Genomic DNA, 17,324 nt, shown 5'->3' on the forward strand with positions numbered 1-17,324 from the left:
ATTATCTAAATTATGTAAAAATTATCTAAAAGGTAATAAAATCATGTCCTTTAATTTTCCCTATTGACTCCAAACTTTGCAATATATTAATATGCAAAATCATCAACCATTCTGAAATTACTACCATATTACACTATCTAAACACAATCAGTTGCATGAAAGAGCCACAGCCCTAACACATAAATCTTGGGGAGGGGAGGGATTGTTCAGATTCTGGATTATTTTAGTAGTTTTGTATTTAGGTAACAACACACCCACGTGTAGCTGATGCATTTGGCAGGTTTTTTACTACCCCAAGTGGCAAAGCGGAAAAAAAAAAAAGATAAAGCCAATCTGCGCCCCTTCATTCTTCTGCGGCAATTAGGCGGCTGGTCCTTCGCTCCCTCTCTTCCTCTTCGGCAGCACTTCAGCAGCAGCTCAAAGAGGAAGAGAGGGACTGAGGGACCCAGACATGCCGCCCCCTTCCATTGGCTACCCCAAGCACCTGCTTCCTTTGCTGGTGCCTGAAGCCAGGCCTGGCACCCGGGAGGCTCTGGGCTAGGTAGTAAAAGCAAAAAGAACCAATCAATGTTTCCCCAGAAAATTTCCCTTTCTGATTTCCACAGTACAGGTTGGCTGAGATTTTTTAATTAACTTCTTTATTAATTTTTAATACAATTTCTTTGCCCCTTATTTTATTTTTTTATTATTTTCCTCCTGCTGATTGTGTTGTATTAGTTCTGAAAGGGACTGGCCAAGGTATGGAAGCTCAGCCACTACATCAAGAGGAGCAGCTGCCCTTGCATTGAGACAAGGTCCCCAGTTTCCACGAGCTCCACTCCACGCCCCTCACCCTCCCCTCCCCTCACCCTCCCACACACCCTACAGAGCTTCCTCTCGGCCCCTCAGGGGGAGCCGGGTGCCCCAGAGTAACAAGCAGTCTGGGTTTCCCCCACAGCTTTCCGCAAGTCCAGCCTCAGGAGCGTCCAGCGGACCAAACAAAGTGGGGGAGAGCGATGAAGCAAGGAGCCCTCTTGCAAAACCTGACTCTGCCCCAGTCCCCCCCACAAGCAGGGAGCGAACAGCGGCCCCAAGGGATTGCCTCAGTCTGCCCCTCCCCAGCTGCAGCCAGGCACACACGCGCCCTATTACTCACTGCCATGAGGGCAGGGGACTGGACTAGATGACCTCTTGAGGTCCCTTCCAGTCCTCTGATTCTACCCAGCCTTGCGCTTATGTAAAGCCCTGGGTCCTCGCGGACCGCCCGCAGCAACCCGGAGGCGGGCACCTCGCAGTTGCCTCACTGGTGGCCCTGTGACCCGAAAGACCTGGCGTGGGCAGGACCGAGAGCAGCAAGGGAGGCTGCTCCTTCCCCACCCGGCTGGAATAACTAGCGCCTGCCTTAGGCGCTCGCCCGCTTTCCTCGGTGGGTGCCCGAGCACCGCCCCGCCTGCCTGCTGGCTGCCTGAAAGCAGCAGGTGAAGCAGAGGCCGGGGCGGTACCTGGTTCCCTGAGCAGCCCGGCCACAGCTGTGTTACAGCCGCACACGTGCTGCTGCCAGGGGCACCCCGCCAGGCGCTGGTGGGGGGCCCTGGAGTCACAGAGTGGGGGTAACACGAGAATACACTGCTTGAGCAGGCGGACGCTGCTGGCGGAGAACAAGCCCAGCGGGGAGGAGGAAGAGCAACTAGACACTACAAATCCCCAAGCAGAAACCTGATCCCCCAAGAGCAGAGCAGAGCTCTATACCCCCGTCCCCCCCAGCCCGGCACCCCCGCCCCAAGAGCAGAGCTCTATACCCCTGCCCTCCCCAGCCCGGCACCCCCGCCCCAAGAGCAGAGCTCTATACCCCCGCCCCAAGAGCAGAGCTCTATACCCCCGCACCCCCAGCCCGGCACCCCGCCCCAAGAGCAGAGCTCTATACCCCCTGCCCCAGCCCGGCACTCCCGCCCCAAGAGCAGAGCTCTATACCCCTGCCCCCAGCCCGGCACCCTGCCCCAAGAGCAGAGCTCTATACCCTGCCCCCAGCCCGGCACCCTGCCCCAAGAGCAGAGCTCTATACCCCTGCCCCCAGCCCGGCACCCCTGCCCCAAGAGCAGAGCTCTATACCCCTGCCCCCAGCCCGGCACCCTGCCCAAGAGCAGAGCTCTATACCCCTGCCCCCAGCCCGGCACCCCGCCCCAAGAGCAGAGCTCTATACCCCTGCCCCCAGCCCGGCACCCTGCCCCAAGAGCAGAGCTCTATACCCCCCTGCCCCAAGAGCAGAGCTCTATACCCTGCCCCCAGCCCGGCACCCTGCCCCAAGAGCAGAGCTCTATACCCCTGCCCCAGCCCCAAAAGCAGAGCTCTATACCCTGCCCCCAGCCCGGCACTCCTGCCCCAAGAGCAGAGCTCTATACCCTGCCCCCAGCCCGGCACCCCGCCCCAAAAGCAGAGCTCTATACCCCTGCCCCAGCCCGGCACCCCGCCCCAAGAGCAGAGCTCTATACCCCTGCCCCCAGCCCGGCACCCTGCCCCAAAAGCAGAGCTCTATACCCCGCCCCCAGCCCGCACCCCGCCCCAAGAGCAGAGCCCTGCAGCGGCCAACAAGCCCCCCAAAGCTCCCACTCCGGTCCGGGGGGGCTACACCAAGGATGACTTTGGCTCTTTCTCCCCCATAACCCTCCACCCTAATTCCCCGCAGAGCCTCCAGCCCACCGGCCCCAACAACCTTCCTCATCTCCCAGTTCTGTGGAGCTCCCGCCCTGAGGCTTCTGCCCCCAGCACGTACCCATTGGGGCTCCCGCGCTGCTGCCGCTGCTCTCCTGACTGGGAAAGTCCTGAGTGGTGTGGGAAGGAGATGATGGCGAGGGCTCTAATTTAAAAGTGCTCCTCTTGGCCGGGCGCCAAGCCCTACCCAATGCCCTGGGCAGGAGTGGCAGAGGCAGAAGCGTGTCTCTCCACAGCAGCGAGCCAGGCGGGAGGAGTCACCCAGAGCCTCGGGGAGAGGGGCAGGACGCTGCACCAGACCAGTGTGGAAACGCTGAGGGACGAGCAAAGCTTTGAGAGTGTCCCTTGTTCTATCCCTTCAGGGACAGTTCCTTGGGGCGGGAGGCAGCTGCAGGGAAATGAGCAGAGGTCTGGAGCAGACATTAGGGCCTTCTTAAGATTAGGTTAAGTGGATATTTGTAAGGGTAGGGAATGACTTCCGCTTGGGAGTGGGGGAAAGACCCTTAGAGGAAGAGGAGGAATGAAAAGGCAGCCTAGCAGTAATGAGAGAGATGGGGGGACATGCATATACAAATCCAGGGGCAATGTGAGAGACTATAGATGGGGGAGTGGAGAGAAATAATGGATAGGAGGGGGAAATGGATAGAGCAGTGGGAAGGTTGAACTGTTGGCGCAGTTGAGGGGTTGGAGAACTATTGCCACAGAACAAGAAGAGAGACAAGGAGAGTATATGTGAAAAGGGAACAGGATAGAGATGGGGAGACAGATAAAGGAAGAGGGACTAGCAGTGAAGTGAGGGATTCAAATGTGAAAAAAATAATCATGTGAGAGTGAGAGAGAGAGAAGGAGAGAGGAAGCAGAATTACAAAACATCATTTGAGCGAGACAAAGCGGGTGAGGTAATATCTTATATTGGACCAACTTCTGTTGGTGGAAGAGACAAACTTTCTAGCTACACAAAGCTCTTGAGGTCTGGAAAAAGTCAGACCTATTTCTATACCTAAAGAATGGCTCTGTGTAGCTTGATAGCTTGTCTCTTCCACCAACAGAGGTTGATCCAATAAAAGATATTACCTCACCCAAAAGATATTACCTAAAATCTGTCTTGAAGAAACACAGGAGAGGAACAATTTTAGGGTGGCAGATAAAAATATTCTAAACCTTTTTTATGGTACAAACCAAAAATTTGTCTAAGTGAAAACACAGACACTGAAACAATTTGGCAAGAAAATAAGAAAAAAAGGGAGAGTTGGCAGACAAAAGGAAGAACAAAGTTTGCTATCAAATATACATATATACACACACAACACGCACGCACACACACTCACTCAATGACATACACTAGTCTGTGTTTTTACTGTGCTTGTTGGCTGATCACTGGGACTGACTACGTTGGGGCTCAGTCCTGGTTAGAAAATGCAAACAGTTCCTCTGCCAACAACCTGGCCAGTTTTGAAATTGGAACTAGAAAATATCAAATGTGTATTTTAGTTTAGTTTGACAACAGAGACAGGTTCACTTCCGAATATTCTTTTTGCTATTCTTATCTTTTAAAAAGTTATTGCTCTATCTGCCCTTGATTTTGTCCTTTTGACTCAGCTAACGTTTGTTTAATTAGCATTACTCAGTCTGAAAGTGCTTAGACAGTTGGTCACAATCTTTCTAATCTTTCTCTTCCAGCATCTATGTTCACTTTTTAAAGCTTAAACCATGATGTTTGAATAGTGAAATATGAAAACTAACGGCCAGTCTGCAATAACCTTAATTCCACAGAAGGAGTACCATAACCATACTTCATAAGTAGCACTTTTTACATCAGTGGAGTTACTTGTGGTGTAAGTACTATTAAAAATAGTAAAGGTATCACAGTCTGGCCACAGTTAGAGACAGCAGTCTAGGAAGATAGATCTATGTTCTTTTTGTCCTAGTATTAATTTATCCTGGGTAAACTGGCACCAGAGATTGATGATGTTTTTTGTTTTGTTTTTCCCAACCTTCTCCTCTTGCCCAAGTATTAACTACTTCACTTCTGTACTGTTTCCTACGATATTAGGCATATATCTACTATGGCCAAGATTGGGTGCCTCAATTTAAGGGTACCCAATACGAGACACTTGAAACAAGCCTGATTTTCAGAAAATGCTGATCATACAACCTCTGAAAATCAGGCCTCTTTAAGGTGTCTCAATTTGGCCACCCAAAAACAGGTATCCAAAGTCAGTAGTCACTTTTGAAAATCATGGCCATTTAAAAACAAAAATTAACCCTTTTCTCAGTTGAAAAATGAATAGTGTTAATTAAGAATATAAGAATACAATTGGGGGAGAGGGATAGTTCAGTGGTTTGAGCATTGGCCTCCTAAACCCAGGGTTGTGAGTTCAGTCCTTGAGGGGGCCATGAAAGGAATGGGGATAAAAATCTGAGTGGGGATTGGTCCTGCTTTGAGCAGGCAGTTGGAGTAGATGACCTCCGGAGGTCCCTTCTAACCCTGATATTCTATGATCTCCTACTTATTCACACAATGCAATGTGGAACACATTGCCAGGGGATGTTGTGAAGGCCAAAACTATACCAGAGTTAAAAAAAGAATTAGATAAGTTAATGGAAGATAGGTCCCTCAATGGCTATTAGCCAAGATGGTCCAGGACACTACCCCATGCTCTGGGTGTCTCTAGCCTCTGACTGCCAGAAGCTGGGAGTGGACAACAGGGAATGGATCACTCAATGATTGTCTGTTTTGTTCATTCCCTCTGAAGCACCTGGCATGTCCATTGTCAGAATACTGAGCTAGATGCACTATTGGTCAGACCCAGTAAGGCTGGTCTTATGTTGTTCTTATAAAAGATGTACAAAAACATTAATTCACTTGCAACAACTTTAGTTTCCTGGCACTCAAAAATAGCTATGGAGTTTACATTGGGCTAATGTATTTGAGTATTGAGCTGAAGAATAATGAAAACACATTTGTGGCTCCTGATGCTTGTGGTCGCTAATGATGACAGAGCTATAGATACAATTTGTTGTTGTGAGTTACTGCTGCTTCTATAGCCCTGTCTATAAACTGCTAGTTAGTTTTAAAGGAAGCAAATCAACATGTAATTCTGTGGGAATGTTGAGATTAGTACAGAAATATATGATATCCTGATGTGCACTGCTATGCCAAATACAACTAATGTACCCGGAAATCCTGGACGCCCCATCATCTCAAGCATTGGCACTCTCACTGAAGGACTGTCTGGATATGTGGACTCTCTACTCAGACCCTATGCCACCAGCACTCCCAGCTATCTCCGTGACACCACTGATTTCCTGAGGAAACTACAATGCATTGGTGACCTTCCAGAAAACACCATCCTAGCCACCATGGATGTAGAGGCTCTCTACACAAACATCCCACACACTGATGGAATACAAGCTGTCAGGAACAGTATCCCTGATGATGCCACAGCACAACTGGTTGCTGAGCTCTGTGCCTTTATCCTCACACACAACTATTTCAAATTTGATGACAAGATATATCTCCAGATCAGTGGCACCGCTATGAGCACCCGCATGGCCCCACAATATGCCAATATTTTTATGGCCAACCTGGAACAATGCTTCCTCAGCTCCCGTCCACTCACGCCCCTTCTCTACCTACGCTACATTGATGACATCGTCATCATCTGGACCCATGGGAAGGAGACTCTGGAAAAATTCCACCACGATTTCAATAGCTTCCACCCCACCATCAACCTCAGCCTGGACCAATCTACACGGGAGGTCCACTTCCTAGACACCACGGTGCAAATAAGTGATGGTCATATTAACACCACCCTATACTGAAAACCTACCGACCGCTATGCCTACCTTCATGCCTCCAGCTTCCATCCTGGGCACACCACAAGATCTATTGTCTACAGCCAAGCACTGAGGTACAACTGCATCAGCTCTAACCCCTCAGACAGAGACCAACACCTACAAAATCTCCACCAAGCATTCTCAAAACTACAGTACCTGCATGAAGAAATAAGGAAACAGATCAACAGAGCCAGATGTGTACCCAGAAGCCTCCTACTGCAAGACAAACCCAAGAAAGAAACCAACAGGATTCCACTGGCCATCACATACAGGCCCCAGCTAAAACCCCTCCAACGCATCATCAGGGATCTACAACCCATCCTGGACAATGATCCCACACTTTCACAGGCCTTGGGTGGCAGGCCAGTCCTCGCCCACAGACAACCTGCCAACCTGAAGCATATTCTCACCAGTAACTGCACACCACACCATAGTAACTCTAGCTCAGGAACCAATCCATGCAACAAACCTCGATGCCAACTCTGCCCACATATCTACACCAGCGACACCATCACAGGACCTAACCAGATCAGCCACACCATCACCGGTTCATTCACCTGCACGTCCACCAATATAATATATGCCATCATATGCCAGCAATGCCCCTCTGCTATGTACGTCGGCCAAACTGGACAGTCTCTAAGGAAAAGGATAAATGGACACAAATCAGATATTAGGAATGGCAATATACAAAAACCTGTAGGAGAACACTTCAACCTCCCTGGCCACACAATAGCAGATCTTAAGGTGGCCATCCTCCAGCAGAAAAACTTCAGGACCAGACTTCAAAGAGAAACTGTGGAACTTCAGTTCATCTGCAAATTTGACACCATCAGCTCAGGATTAAACAAAGACTGTGAATGGCTTGCCAACTACAGAACCAGTTTCTCCTCCCTTGGTTTTCACACCTCAACTGCTAGAACAGGGCCTCATCCTCCCTGATTGAACCAACCTCATTATCTCTAGCTTGCTTCTTGCTTGCATATATATACCTGCCCCTGGAAATTTCCACTACTTGCAGCCGACAAAGTGGGTATTCACCCACGAAAGCTCATGCTGCAAAACGTCTGTTAGTCTATAAGGTGCCACAGGATTCTTTGCTGCTTTTACAGATCCAGACTAACACGGCTACCCCTCTGATAATGTACAGACATGACACTAGAAGATAAGGATATTTAAAAAAAATAACCAGGTGCTTAAGTTGCTAGCAAGAGCTAAGCCACTGAACTGTAGTGCTAGCATGGGGAGCAGGCTGAGGAAGCAGCATATGACTACCCTGGCCCTTAAACTCTGAAGGTATTTAGGAGGATTACAGACACAGAGCCATTGGAAGATTATGTGATGCTAGATTTTCATGAAGGAGGAGGCAACTGCCATTTGAGGCTAGGAAGGCCTGTAGAAGTGGGGTTGCACCCTAGTGGGGTTTATGAACTCTGTCTGCATGACACACACCTTCCCCTCATGCAGAATGGATTTAATAATTCTTATCTGACTTTTGAATAAGTTGTTCATTTCTTCCGAGTTATTCAATCAAAGGGAACTTGCCAGGAGCCTAAAAGCTACTCCCAATTAGCATCAAATAGAGGAGACTGCAGTCATTTTTAATATGATGATTCAGCCTGTGATGACTACACGTCCCAAGCCACTTGGCTCAACAGAGTATTTTATGTTGCAAGCTGAAATAACTACAGAACGCACCTCGGTATTACAGATGAGTGCTACTGTGAGCTACAGTGTAGAGCTACAATGTACAGGCCCACCCTTGATTTAATTCAACTGGTTCTGATGGATTGCTCCATGTGTTTATGTGGCGGTAACCTACTTGAAAGGAAACTGAACTCTGTCATAATGTTAATTACCCACATGGTCATTTTATAAAACCTTGCAGATTAAGACTTAAAGAATGAATGCATAGTGATGGGGGCGTTTATATCATGCACTCCTGGAAAAAGCATTCAAAAATAAAAACCCAAACTAATTTAATGTAGTCCTGAGGATTTGAGCAGTACATGGTTTCTTCTACATCTAAAGCAGCCAGAACGCATGAGCACTTCAAGTGACACAGCTTCATGCAAAATGTGGACTGAAAACAAAATATATAGGACTTCTTTCTAACATGGCCTTGTTCACTAAGCCAGCAAAACAAGCAACCAATTAAGTGTGATGCCCAAGCCTCTAAAGGCTCACCCACATACAGAAATAATTTACCATGTACCATTTCTGAGCAACTAAAGAAAAAATAGCATGCAATCAGGAATGCAATTTATTTCCAGCCATTAGATATGGCTACTTACTCTTCCATGTGAACAAAGGTGCGCAATAATTGTTGCTATTTTCTATCAAGCTCTAAGCACACTAAAATAGGAAGTACGGAACCCCAGGTTCATCTGCCTAGATACAATGTATGTAAAAGCAAAGAAACCAATAGCTCCTCAGATATTTCTTTCTGAAAGTGCCAGGCAACTATGGAAAATGAAAGTGGGAGTTGAGGGAAATCAATTTTTTGTTAATAATTTAGGAGCATTAGGCTGCTGATCATGATATCTTTGAACACCGAGAACTCCCTTTTTCATGAGATCCTGACAGCTGTAGGAATTTATACAGACAATGGATCAAACTGTGCTCTCAGTTACACCAGTGTAGCTGTGGAGTAATTCTATTGACATCTGTGGAGCTAAGCTAATTTGTACTTATGTCAGTTTCAGTGAGAGCAGAATATGGTCTAAAAGGATTTACATTTCCCAACTTGGCCTCTTTAACACAGTCTAAGAGGTGTACTGTGTGCCAAAACTATTAAAAGTAGTTTTAAATTTAAAAAATGGTTGGCAGCAATTTTACTTTGCCCTGCTTTGACCCTGACACCAAGAAAAGCCGTGCATTTTCAAGGTTGTGAGTAGGGTGTTATTTGCTATGAGGTGTGTGTCAGAGGAGGAAGTTGCTCTCCCTACCCCGGACTTTTCATAGCTGCTTGCCTGCTGGCACTATGGTGTCTTCCCTGGGCCTATGGGGCAGCCTGGGCTGGGCCAGGACTCCTGCTTGCTGTGTGGTCAGTGTCACTCCCTTGGTCCCACAAGCCAGACATGAAAGCAGCAGTGGTGGCCTGGGCTGGAGTAAACTGAGCCAGGCTTCAGTCCCTACCAGGGGCCAACCATCGGTTAGACACCTCCCCTCCTGGCCCGTGAGTTCCTCCAACCCCTAACTGGCATGCCAACTCCCACCCCGCCCCCAATCAGCCATGGCATCAGTGGGAAGGTGGAAGCAGTGATGCTGTCACAACTTTGCGGGGCCCCCCCCCAAATTTTTCTGAAATGACTCCCCAGGTTGGGAGAGGACTTTTGAATGCTAGCACTGAAAAGCAGAAGAACCCGGTGAAACTCAGAACTAACATGAGATTGGGAAGATTTGATGTAATTGCTTTGGACAACATTAGGTTTCAAGACTGAAGTATGAATTACTCTTTGTGATTACAAACTGTTAGAAGGTACAGTATGTGATTTTTGTAAAAGACTGTGTAGGTTTCAGTTACAAGTTAGCCCTCTCTAAAATTATATCCTGGTACAAACAGCATGTTCAGCTGCAGGGGTGGGAATTTTCACTGATGGGTTACTTTAGTTTGTCATTAAATTAGGTGTCATAAAATATCACTCAGTTTTAACATTTATTAAAGTCGGTAAGATTGTTCTCTGTTTTCATATCTCATCACAGGAAGGAACTTTAACATTTCAGAGGGGATGGGGTTAATCTTGGGTTGTTGTTTTTTTTAATGTGCTAATTATTGTTCAAGGACTGACTCATTTTAAGGTGGATCAAGTCAGTCCCGGTATAAATCCAAGAGTAGTAAAGAAAATGAGGATAGTAATGTTAGTAATGTTTTTACTTATAATTTTAGAATATGTTGCATATGTTTTTTAAAGATTCTGTAGTTGTTTTATGACTTAGCATTTTAGATTTAAAAACTGACAATAATAAGCAGAGAGAAAACACCAGGTCTGTAGATGTTAAGGCAAGGAGTGGGGTAAGGTGCACTTGTAAGGTATGATGTAAGTTCTGAGAACAAACAGAGGTAGGGGAATGCTTGTGGTTTCCTGGATTCTTTTCTATTTTGTAAGCAATAGCTGGTTTGACAATTCACTCTTGTTGTGCTCTAAGCGAAAGGATATTTGTTGAAATTTACAGTGATAGCTGATTTGGACAGTGAGATAATTCCATTATAGACAGTGATGATGGATATCTATGCAAGTATTTCTATGGCCCTCATCACTGCGATAACTGAACACCCTCCGCCCCCAAGCATTTATGGATTTATCCTCACAAGTGTTATTGTCTCCATTTTACAGATAGGAAACTGCGGAAGAGAAAAATTAAGTGATTTGTCCAAGGGAGCCTTACACGTAATAAACACCCTTTCTAGTACAACTTTGCATTCAGCAAAGAGTGGGAACCTTATTTTACTACAACTAGAAAAGAATGTACAATGGACTCTTCTGTGGTCATCCACTATCATAAAATTAGTTTGTATTTTGTTCTTTGCAAGACATGCACAAGGTTACCAGACCCAGTGGTAGTTAGCTTGCATAGTTATTACAAAGGTCACTATTGCAGCAAATAGCATAAAATAGCAAAGTGGAATCTGCCTTGACGTTTATTTAATGTAATACAGACTATCCATAGCAGACAAGTTTTGTGCAGCCCCATGTGTGACATTTTATGTAAATTGTTTAACAAGCTCATTTGCATAGCTTCAACTAAGTTACATATAATCATATGGTAACAGGATGTACTGGCTCTTTAAGCCAAAGCTTGATGGTCAACAGGAGCATTGGAGCTGGGTATGAACTGTGGGGTTGCAATGAAGGATGTTGTGTTTAGGACACTGAGGACTACTTTGAATTACTTTGGGCTACTGATCCAGTTTCAGGGGAGGGCTGATGAGTACCCTGAGAAAAATGATATGCCACTTGAGATAGCGACATGGAAACACCTCTGGCCGCAAGAGGGAGCCAGGCGAATGTGTCCCCATTATATATACACTCCAGCTTTAAAAAATAGTGCATGGATATAGTGTTTGTGCGGGCCTGGTGAAGGAAACCATTGTTTTTATCCACAGGGCAGCAACAGGGCAAGCATCCCATACATACTTTCATGCCAGTGTTCTTCAACCTTGATTTGGAGGTAATTTCTTTTAGGAGTAATGGGCCATTTGGTTTCTAAGACCCATGACGTTGCTGGCCTCTCTGGTAAAGTCTTCCAATTAGCACAAAATGTGGTGGTGCATTTGTGGGAGCTAGAGCTAAGACCCACTCATTTCATATAGAGATTGCCTAACATCCACTAGTTGGTATTTTTAATTCCTGTTGAGTTGAGCTGGCTTCATATAGGTGGCCTACAGCTGACAGGCTCTGTAGAACATTAGCAGTGTTGTCCTAAGGAAACCAGTTCCCTAATAAGTATTAATGTTACACCCTGGAGAATGATACTCACTGTCTGGAAAGTCACTTTTATTAATCAAATTCTGACCTTTTTTGAACTTGCATAGGTAGAGTCCTCCTGTCTCTGGTGTAATGAGCAAAATCTCCCTCATACTGATCAATCTCTTTCAGACAAACCCTATAATAAATATCATAGCCTGTTCTTAAAAAGGACAGTTATCAGTAACCAAAATAAAAATACTAAAAATATAACAATAAAACATATTTAAACTACAATGTTTTTCAAAATAAAGTCATTTTAACAGTTATGCAATTAAAAAAATTAATCATTATTAATTGCATGATTAAAAAAATTAATCACGCTGTTAAACAATAAAAGGATACCATTCATTTAAATATTTGTGGATGTTTTCCACATTTTCAAATATATTTATTTCAATTTCAACACAGAATACAAAGTGTACAGTGCTCACTTTATATTTATTTTTATTATAAATATTGGCTTTGTAAAAATAAAATAAATAGTATTTTTCAATTCACATAATACAAGTACTGTAGTGCAATCTCTTTATCATGAAAGTTGAACTTACAAATGTAGAATTAGGCGCACAAAAAAAATCCATTCAAAAATAAAACAATGTCAAAGTTTAGAGCCTACAAGTCCACTCAGGCCTACTTCTTGTTCTGCCAGTCACTTAGATAAACAAGTTTGTTTACATGTGCAGAAGACAATGTTGCCCGCTTCTTGTTTATAATGTCACCTGAAAGTGATAACAGGTGTTTGCACGGCACTGTTTTAGCCGGTGTTGCAAGATATTTACATGCCAGATGTGCTAAAGATTCATATGTCTCTTTGTGCTTCAACCACCATTCCAGAGGACATATGATGATGTGTTCTGCTCAATAATGATCCAAAGCAGTGCAGACCGATGCATGTTCATTTTCATCATCTGAGTCAGATGCCACTAGCAGAAGGTTGATTTTCTTTTTTGGTGGTTCGAGTTCTGTAGTTTCTGCATTGGAGTGTTGCACTGCTAATGTTCTACAGATCCTGTCAGCTGTAGGTCACCCATATGAAAGTGTTCTTAAAATGAACAATATGCTGCGTCATCATCCGAAACTGCTTTAACATGAAATATATGGCAGGATGAGGGTAAAACACAGAGCAGGAGACATACAATTCTCCCTCAAGGAGTTCAGTTACAAATTTAATTAACTAATTATTTTTTTAACGAGTGTCATCATCAGCATGGAAGCATGTCCTCTGGAAAGGTGGCCAATGCATGAAGGGGCATGCAATGTTTAGCATATCTGACATGTAAATATCTTGCAATGCTGGCTACAAAAGTGCCAGGTGAACGTCTGTTCTCACTTTCAGGTGACGTAAATAAGAAGCAGGCAGCATTATTTCCCGTAAATTTGAACAAACTTGTTTGTCTTAGCGATTGATGAATAAGAAGTAGGACTGAGTGGACTTATAGGCTCAAAAGTTTTACATTGTTTTGTTTTTTAGTGCAAATATGTAACAAAAAAATCTACATTTGTAAATTGCACTTTTACGATAAAGAGATTGCACGACAGTACTTCTATGAGGTGAATTGAAAAATACTATTTCTTTCGTTTATTATTTTTACAGTGCAAATATTTGTAATAAAAATAATCAAGTGAGCACTGTACACTTTGTATTCTGTGTTGTAACTGAAATCAGTATATCTGAAAATGTAGACGAACATCCAAAACTATTTAATACATTTCAATTGGTATTTTATTTTTTAACAGTGCAATTAAAACTGTGATTAATCACGATGAATTTTTTAAAATTGTGATTAACTCACGTGATTAACTCAAAAAAATTAACTGCGATTAATCAACAGCCCTAATGATTATCCCAAGGACCCCATATTAACATATATGGCTTTGAATTCACAACTTCCATATTCACAGCACAAACCTCTTCCACTGCAGCTATTAGAGAGAAGATGGGGGAAGATATGTTTTTAGCCTCTATGACAGGGGTGGGCAAACTATGGCCCATGGGCCGGATCCGGCCCCTCAGGGCTTTGGATCCGGCCTGCGGGATTGCCCCCTCTGGCACCATGGGCCCCGCGCTGTTCTCAGAAGTGGCCGGCACCACTTCCTTGTGGCCCCCCCCCCGGGGGGGGGCAGAGGGCTGTATGTTGCCCTTGCCTCCAGGCACCACCCCCTCGCAGCTCCCATTGGCCAGGAACGGGGAAACACGGCCAATGGGAGCTTCGGGGGAGGTACCTGGAGGTACCACTGCCACCCCACAGCTGCTTTAGGTAAGTGGCCCTGGTCCGAAGCCCGAACCCTGCCTGCACCCATCCCCCAACTCCCTTCCCTAAGCCCCCTGCCTGCACCTCACACCCCTCCTGCACCCCAACTCCCTGCCCTGAGCCCCCTCCTACACCCCACACATCTCCTGCACCCCAACCCCCTGCCTTGAGCACCCTGCCACACCCTGCACCCCTCCTGCACCCCCACCCCCTGCCCTGAGCCTCCTCCTGCAGTCTGCACCCGCCCTGCACCCCAATCCCCTTCCCTGAGCCCCCTCATATGCTCCACACCCCTCCTCTGCCCCAATCCCTTGCCCTGATCCCCTTCCTGCACACCGCACCCCGCCACAAAACATACTGCCTCCCACACCCCAACCCCCTACCCCAGCCCACCCAGATGTGGCCCTCAGCCCAAAAAGTTTGCCCACCCCTACTCTATGAGGATGATTGCATAAACAGAGAAAACACACACACTACCACTGAATTACACAACTATTTGTGAATTAGCACTAAAATGTTGGGTACCAGGATTCCTGTGTTCTCGCCATAACACTTGGAACAGAGTATAGTAGTGGCTAGAGACAAAATTGCCAAGGGTAATGACAGTCGTGTCTGGGTCATCTGCAGGCTGAGCCTGGGATCTCTGGCTCTAAAAAGGGTGAATCATAATTATATCTTCCCTAAGGGATTCTTAATAATTGTGAGGTACACCAAAACATTAAGAGTTGTCAGGAGAAGAGCTGGAATTAGAAATCATGGGCTCTTGTCTCATAGCTCATCACACCTTTCCCTGGATTACAGGGTATTGTGTGAACAAGTCTGTTTTCCTCCCTTCTCCTAGACCTCTCTGACTGTGCAGGAATGTGTGAATATCACATGAGATGTGTGCCACCTGTCAAGTCTGACTAGCATGCTTATAATGGAAATTGATGGTTTATATGCTCCAATAAACAGATTAATTATTAAGGAATGTGAGGCACTGGCAAATAAATTAGGGAAATAGTTGTGGTGTGCACGTATAATGCCACCAAGCACTAGAACTTTGACTTGTGTGAGGCAGCATAGCTCTTTTGCCTTCAGTGGAGCTACATTACTTTGCACAGCTGTGAATCTAGCCACAAGTATCTTCTCGGAGTTCTTCTTTAAGAAGAGCCACAGGGCACAAAGCAGAATATTTCAATTTCAACAGCCTTGAATCTGAAAAATGTATTTGCAAATGAGCCATGAAGTTTTCTCTCGGAATTTTCATCATGGTGTTACTGCAAACAACTTAGACTGATATGGTACCAGTCCTGAACCTTGGTATGGAGAATATATCCCAAACCTCTCTGGTATGTAAGCACATGCCAGTTCACTGGAGGTACATTGGAGGTTCCCAAAAAAGATATTGCATGAATGAATTTCACATATTTGATTTTTCATGTGGTTCATATATTTAGTCTGTCACCGCCTCAAAAATTGTCATCCTTTATACAGGATTCTACTAGGGCAGTGCTTCTCAAAGTCGGGCCGCCGCTTGTGCAGGGTAAGCATCCTAGTGGGCCAGGCCAGTTTGTTTACCTGCCGCATCCGCAGGTTCAGCCGATCACGGCTCCCACTGGATGCGGTTCACCACTGCAGGCCAAGGGATGTGCTGGCTGCGGCTTCCCGCAGCCCCCATTGGCCTGGAGCGGTGAACTGCTACCAGTGGGAGCCGAGATTGGCTAAACCTGTGGACACGGCAGGTAAACAAACCGGCCCGGACCGCCAGGGGCTTTCCCTGAACAAGCGGCGGATCGGCTTTGAGAAGCACTGTACTAGGGTACTTTTTCCTGACAAAAATGCAAAATTGTAAGACACCTTGCTATGTAGATTCTTGATTTAGTAAGTGTGGCGGCTGTTTGTGTGGATTAAGATTTAAAACATTGTCACAAGTGGAGTATAAAATGAAAAATCTAAAAACTGCTAAATTATTCACTTCTTTAGTCGTGTATATATAAAATGCATTCTGCACAATTCTTTACACACCCACAATGGTAAACAATGAAGACTGCAACTGTAATATTACTTAGAAATATGAAGTGACATTTGTTTCTCAGGGATCCCATAAAAAGGAACAACATAAAGCAAGATAAGCCACTGTTTATAGTTTATAAACAAGCAGCAATAGGCTAAATTAATAGGACACAATCAACAAAAAAATCAAAAAATGTTTCACCTACTTTTCTTTACACGTATCATCCAAGATCACCAAAACTGAAAGGCATTAGAGATTCCCCCCAGTTTGTTAAATTCGTGTTTTATGTATGGTCATTTTCACTTCAATGGTACTTCATTAGCACGATAATATATAAGGCTTGACAATGGGGAAAAAGACAGACCCCTGCAGTTATCTGTCAGAGATAGGTGAAATCTGCCAGAGATGAGCTTGGTGTGTAGCTTGCTGCTATCTTTGCTATCTCTCCTTTTCTCCCATAATTAGGCAGTTTTTCCACATCAGTTTTTCATGAAAAACATTTTATAATTCCTGATAACGTGAGGAAATGCTCACATTCCCTTGTATTTTGGACACTAGAGTAGAAACTGTTTCTCTTTCTCAGCCTCTTCTCTGTCATGGTGATTTTTACAGTCATTTTGTCACTGACTTTGGACTGTAGTTTGTGCATCCCTGTTTTCATCTCTTGGCTTCAGTCAACTGATATGGGATGGAGGTGCAATTCAGTCACAGGTTTTGTATTTGGTCAGAGTCTGGCTTTGTTTTCACAATTGCCTTCAGTGAGATAGGCTGCTAGTGTGAAAGTTTTGTTTCAGGGATCTGTAGCAATATAACTTGTTGCTGTTTTTGATTTGCTCCCCCAGTGGCTCAAAGATGGGTGTTTTAGGTGTCGATTTAAATCTTCAGCATGTTTTGGTTTTGGATATAGCTATCTGTTATTTACAGTTGTTGATCCTCAAGGTCAGTCTGTCGGACTTGAGGCCAACCACTGACTAGATGGCAGGATGTTGTATGCAGGGACATGACGAGGCTGGGCTTCATGGAGGAACCAGCAATGGGCAGGAATGAATGGCAACTCTGCAAATGCTCCCCATGTCT

The 17,324-nt window shown here is 45.2% G+C and overlaps 1 protein-coding gene and 1 long non-coding RNA gene across 9 annotated transcripts in view; one reads left to right on the forward strand and one right to left on the reverse strand.

Moving 5' to 3' along the window:
• The window catches only part of SLC15A1 (solute carrier family 15 member 1), a 53,058-nt gene extending 50,211 nt beyond the window's left edge, over positions 1-2,847 (reverse strand). Inside the window, exon 1 of the mRNA XM_039482412.1 lies at positions 2,750-2,847. Coding sequence (XP_039338346.1) covers positions 2,750-2,753 — 4 coding nt within the window. The 5' untranslated portion in view covers positions 2,754-2,847. The remainder of the gene's footprint in view (positions 1-2,749) is intronic.
• LOC120369305 overlaps positions 1-17,324 on the forward strand; it is a 128,172-nt gene that overhangs the window by 62,764 nt on the left and 48,084 nt on the right. For 5 of the 8 annotated variants that reach the window (XR_005583077.1, XR_005583085.1, XR_005583084.1 and 2 more), the window contains one exon: positions 7,641-7,683. The exons of the other annotated variants lie outside the window; for them this stretch is intronic. This is a non-coding gene — a long non-coding RNA (uncharacterized LOC120369305). Of the gene's footprint in view, positions 1-7,640; positions 7,684-17,324 lie in introns of those variants that run through there. 8 annotated transcript variants of the gene reach the window in all.

This window comes from Mauremys reevesii, linkage group 1 (genome assembly GCF_016161935.1).
Source record: "Mauremys reevesii isolate NIE-2019 linkage group 1, ASM1616193v1, whole genome shotgun sequence".
Taxonomy (NCBI): Eukaryota; Metazoa; Chordata; order Testudines; family Geoemydidae; genus Mauremys; species Mauremys reevesii.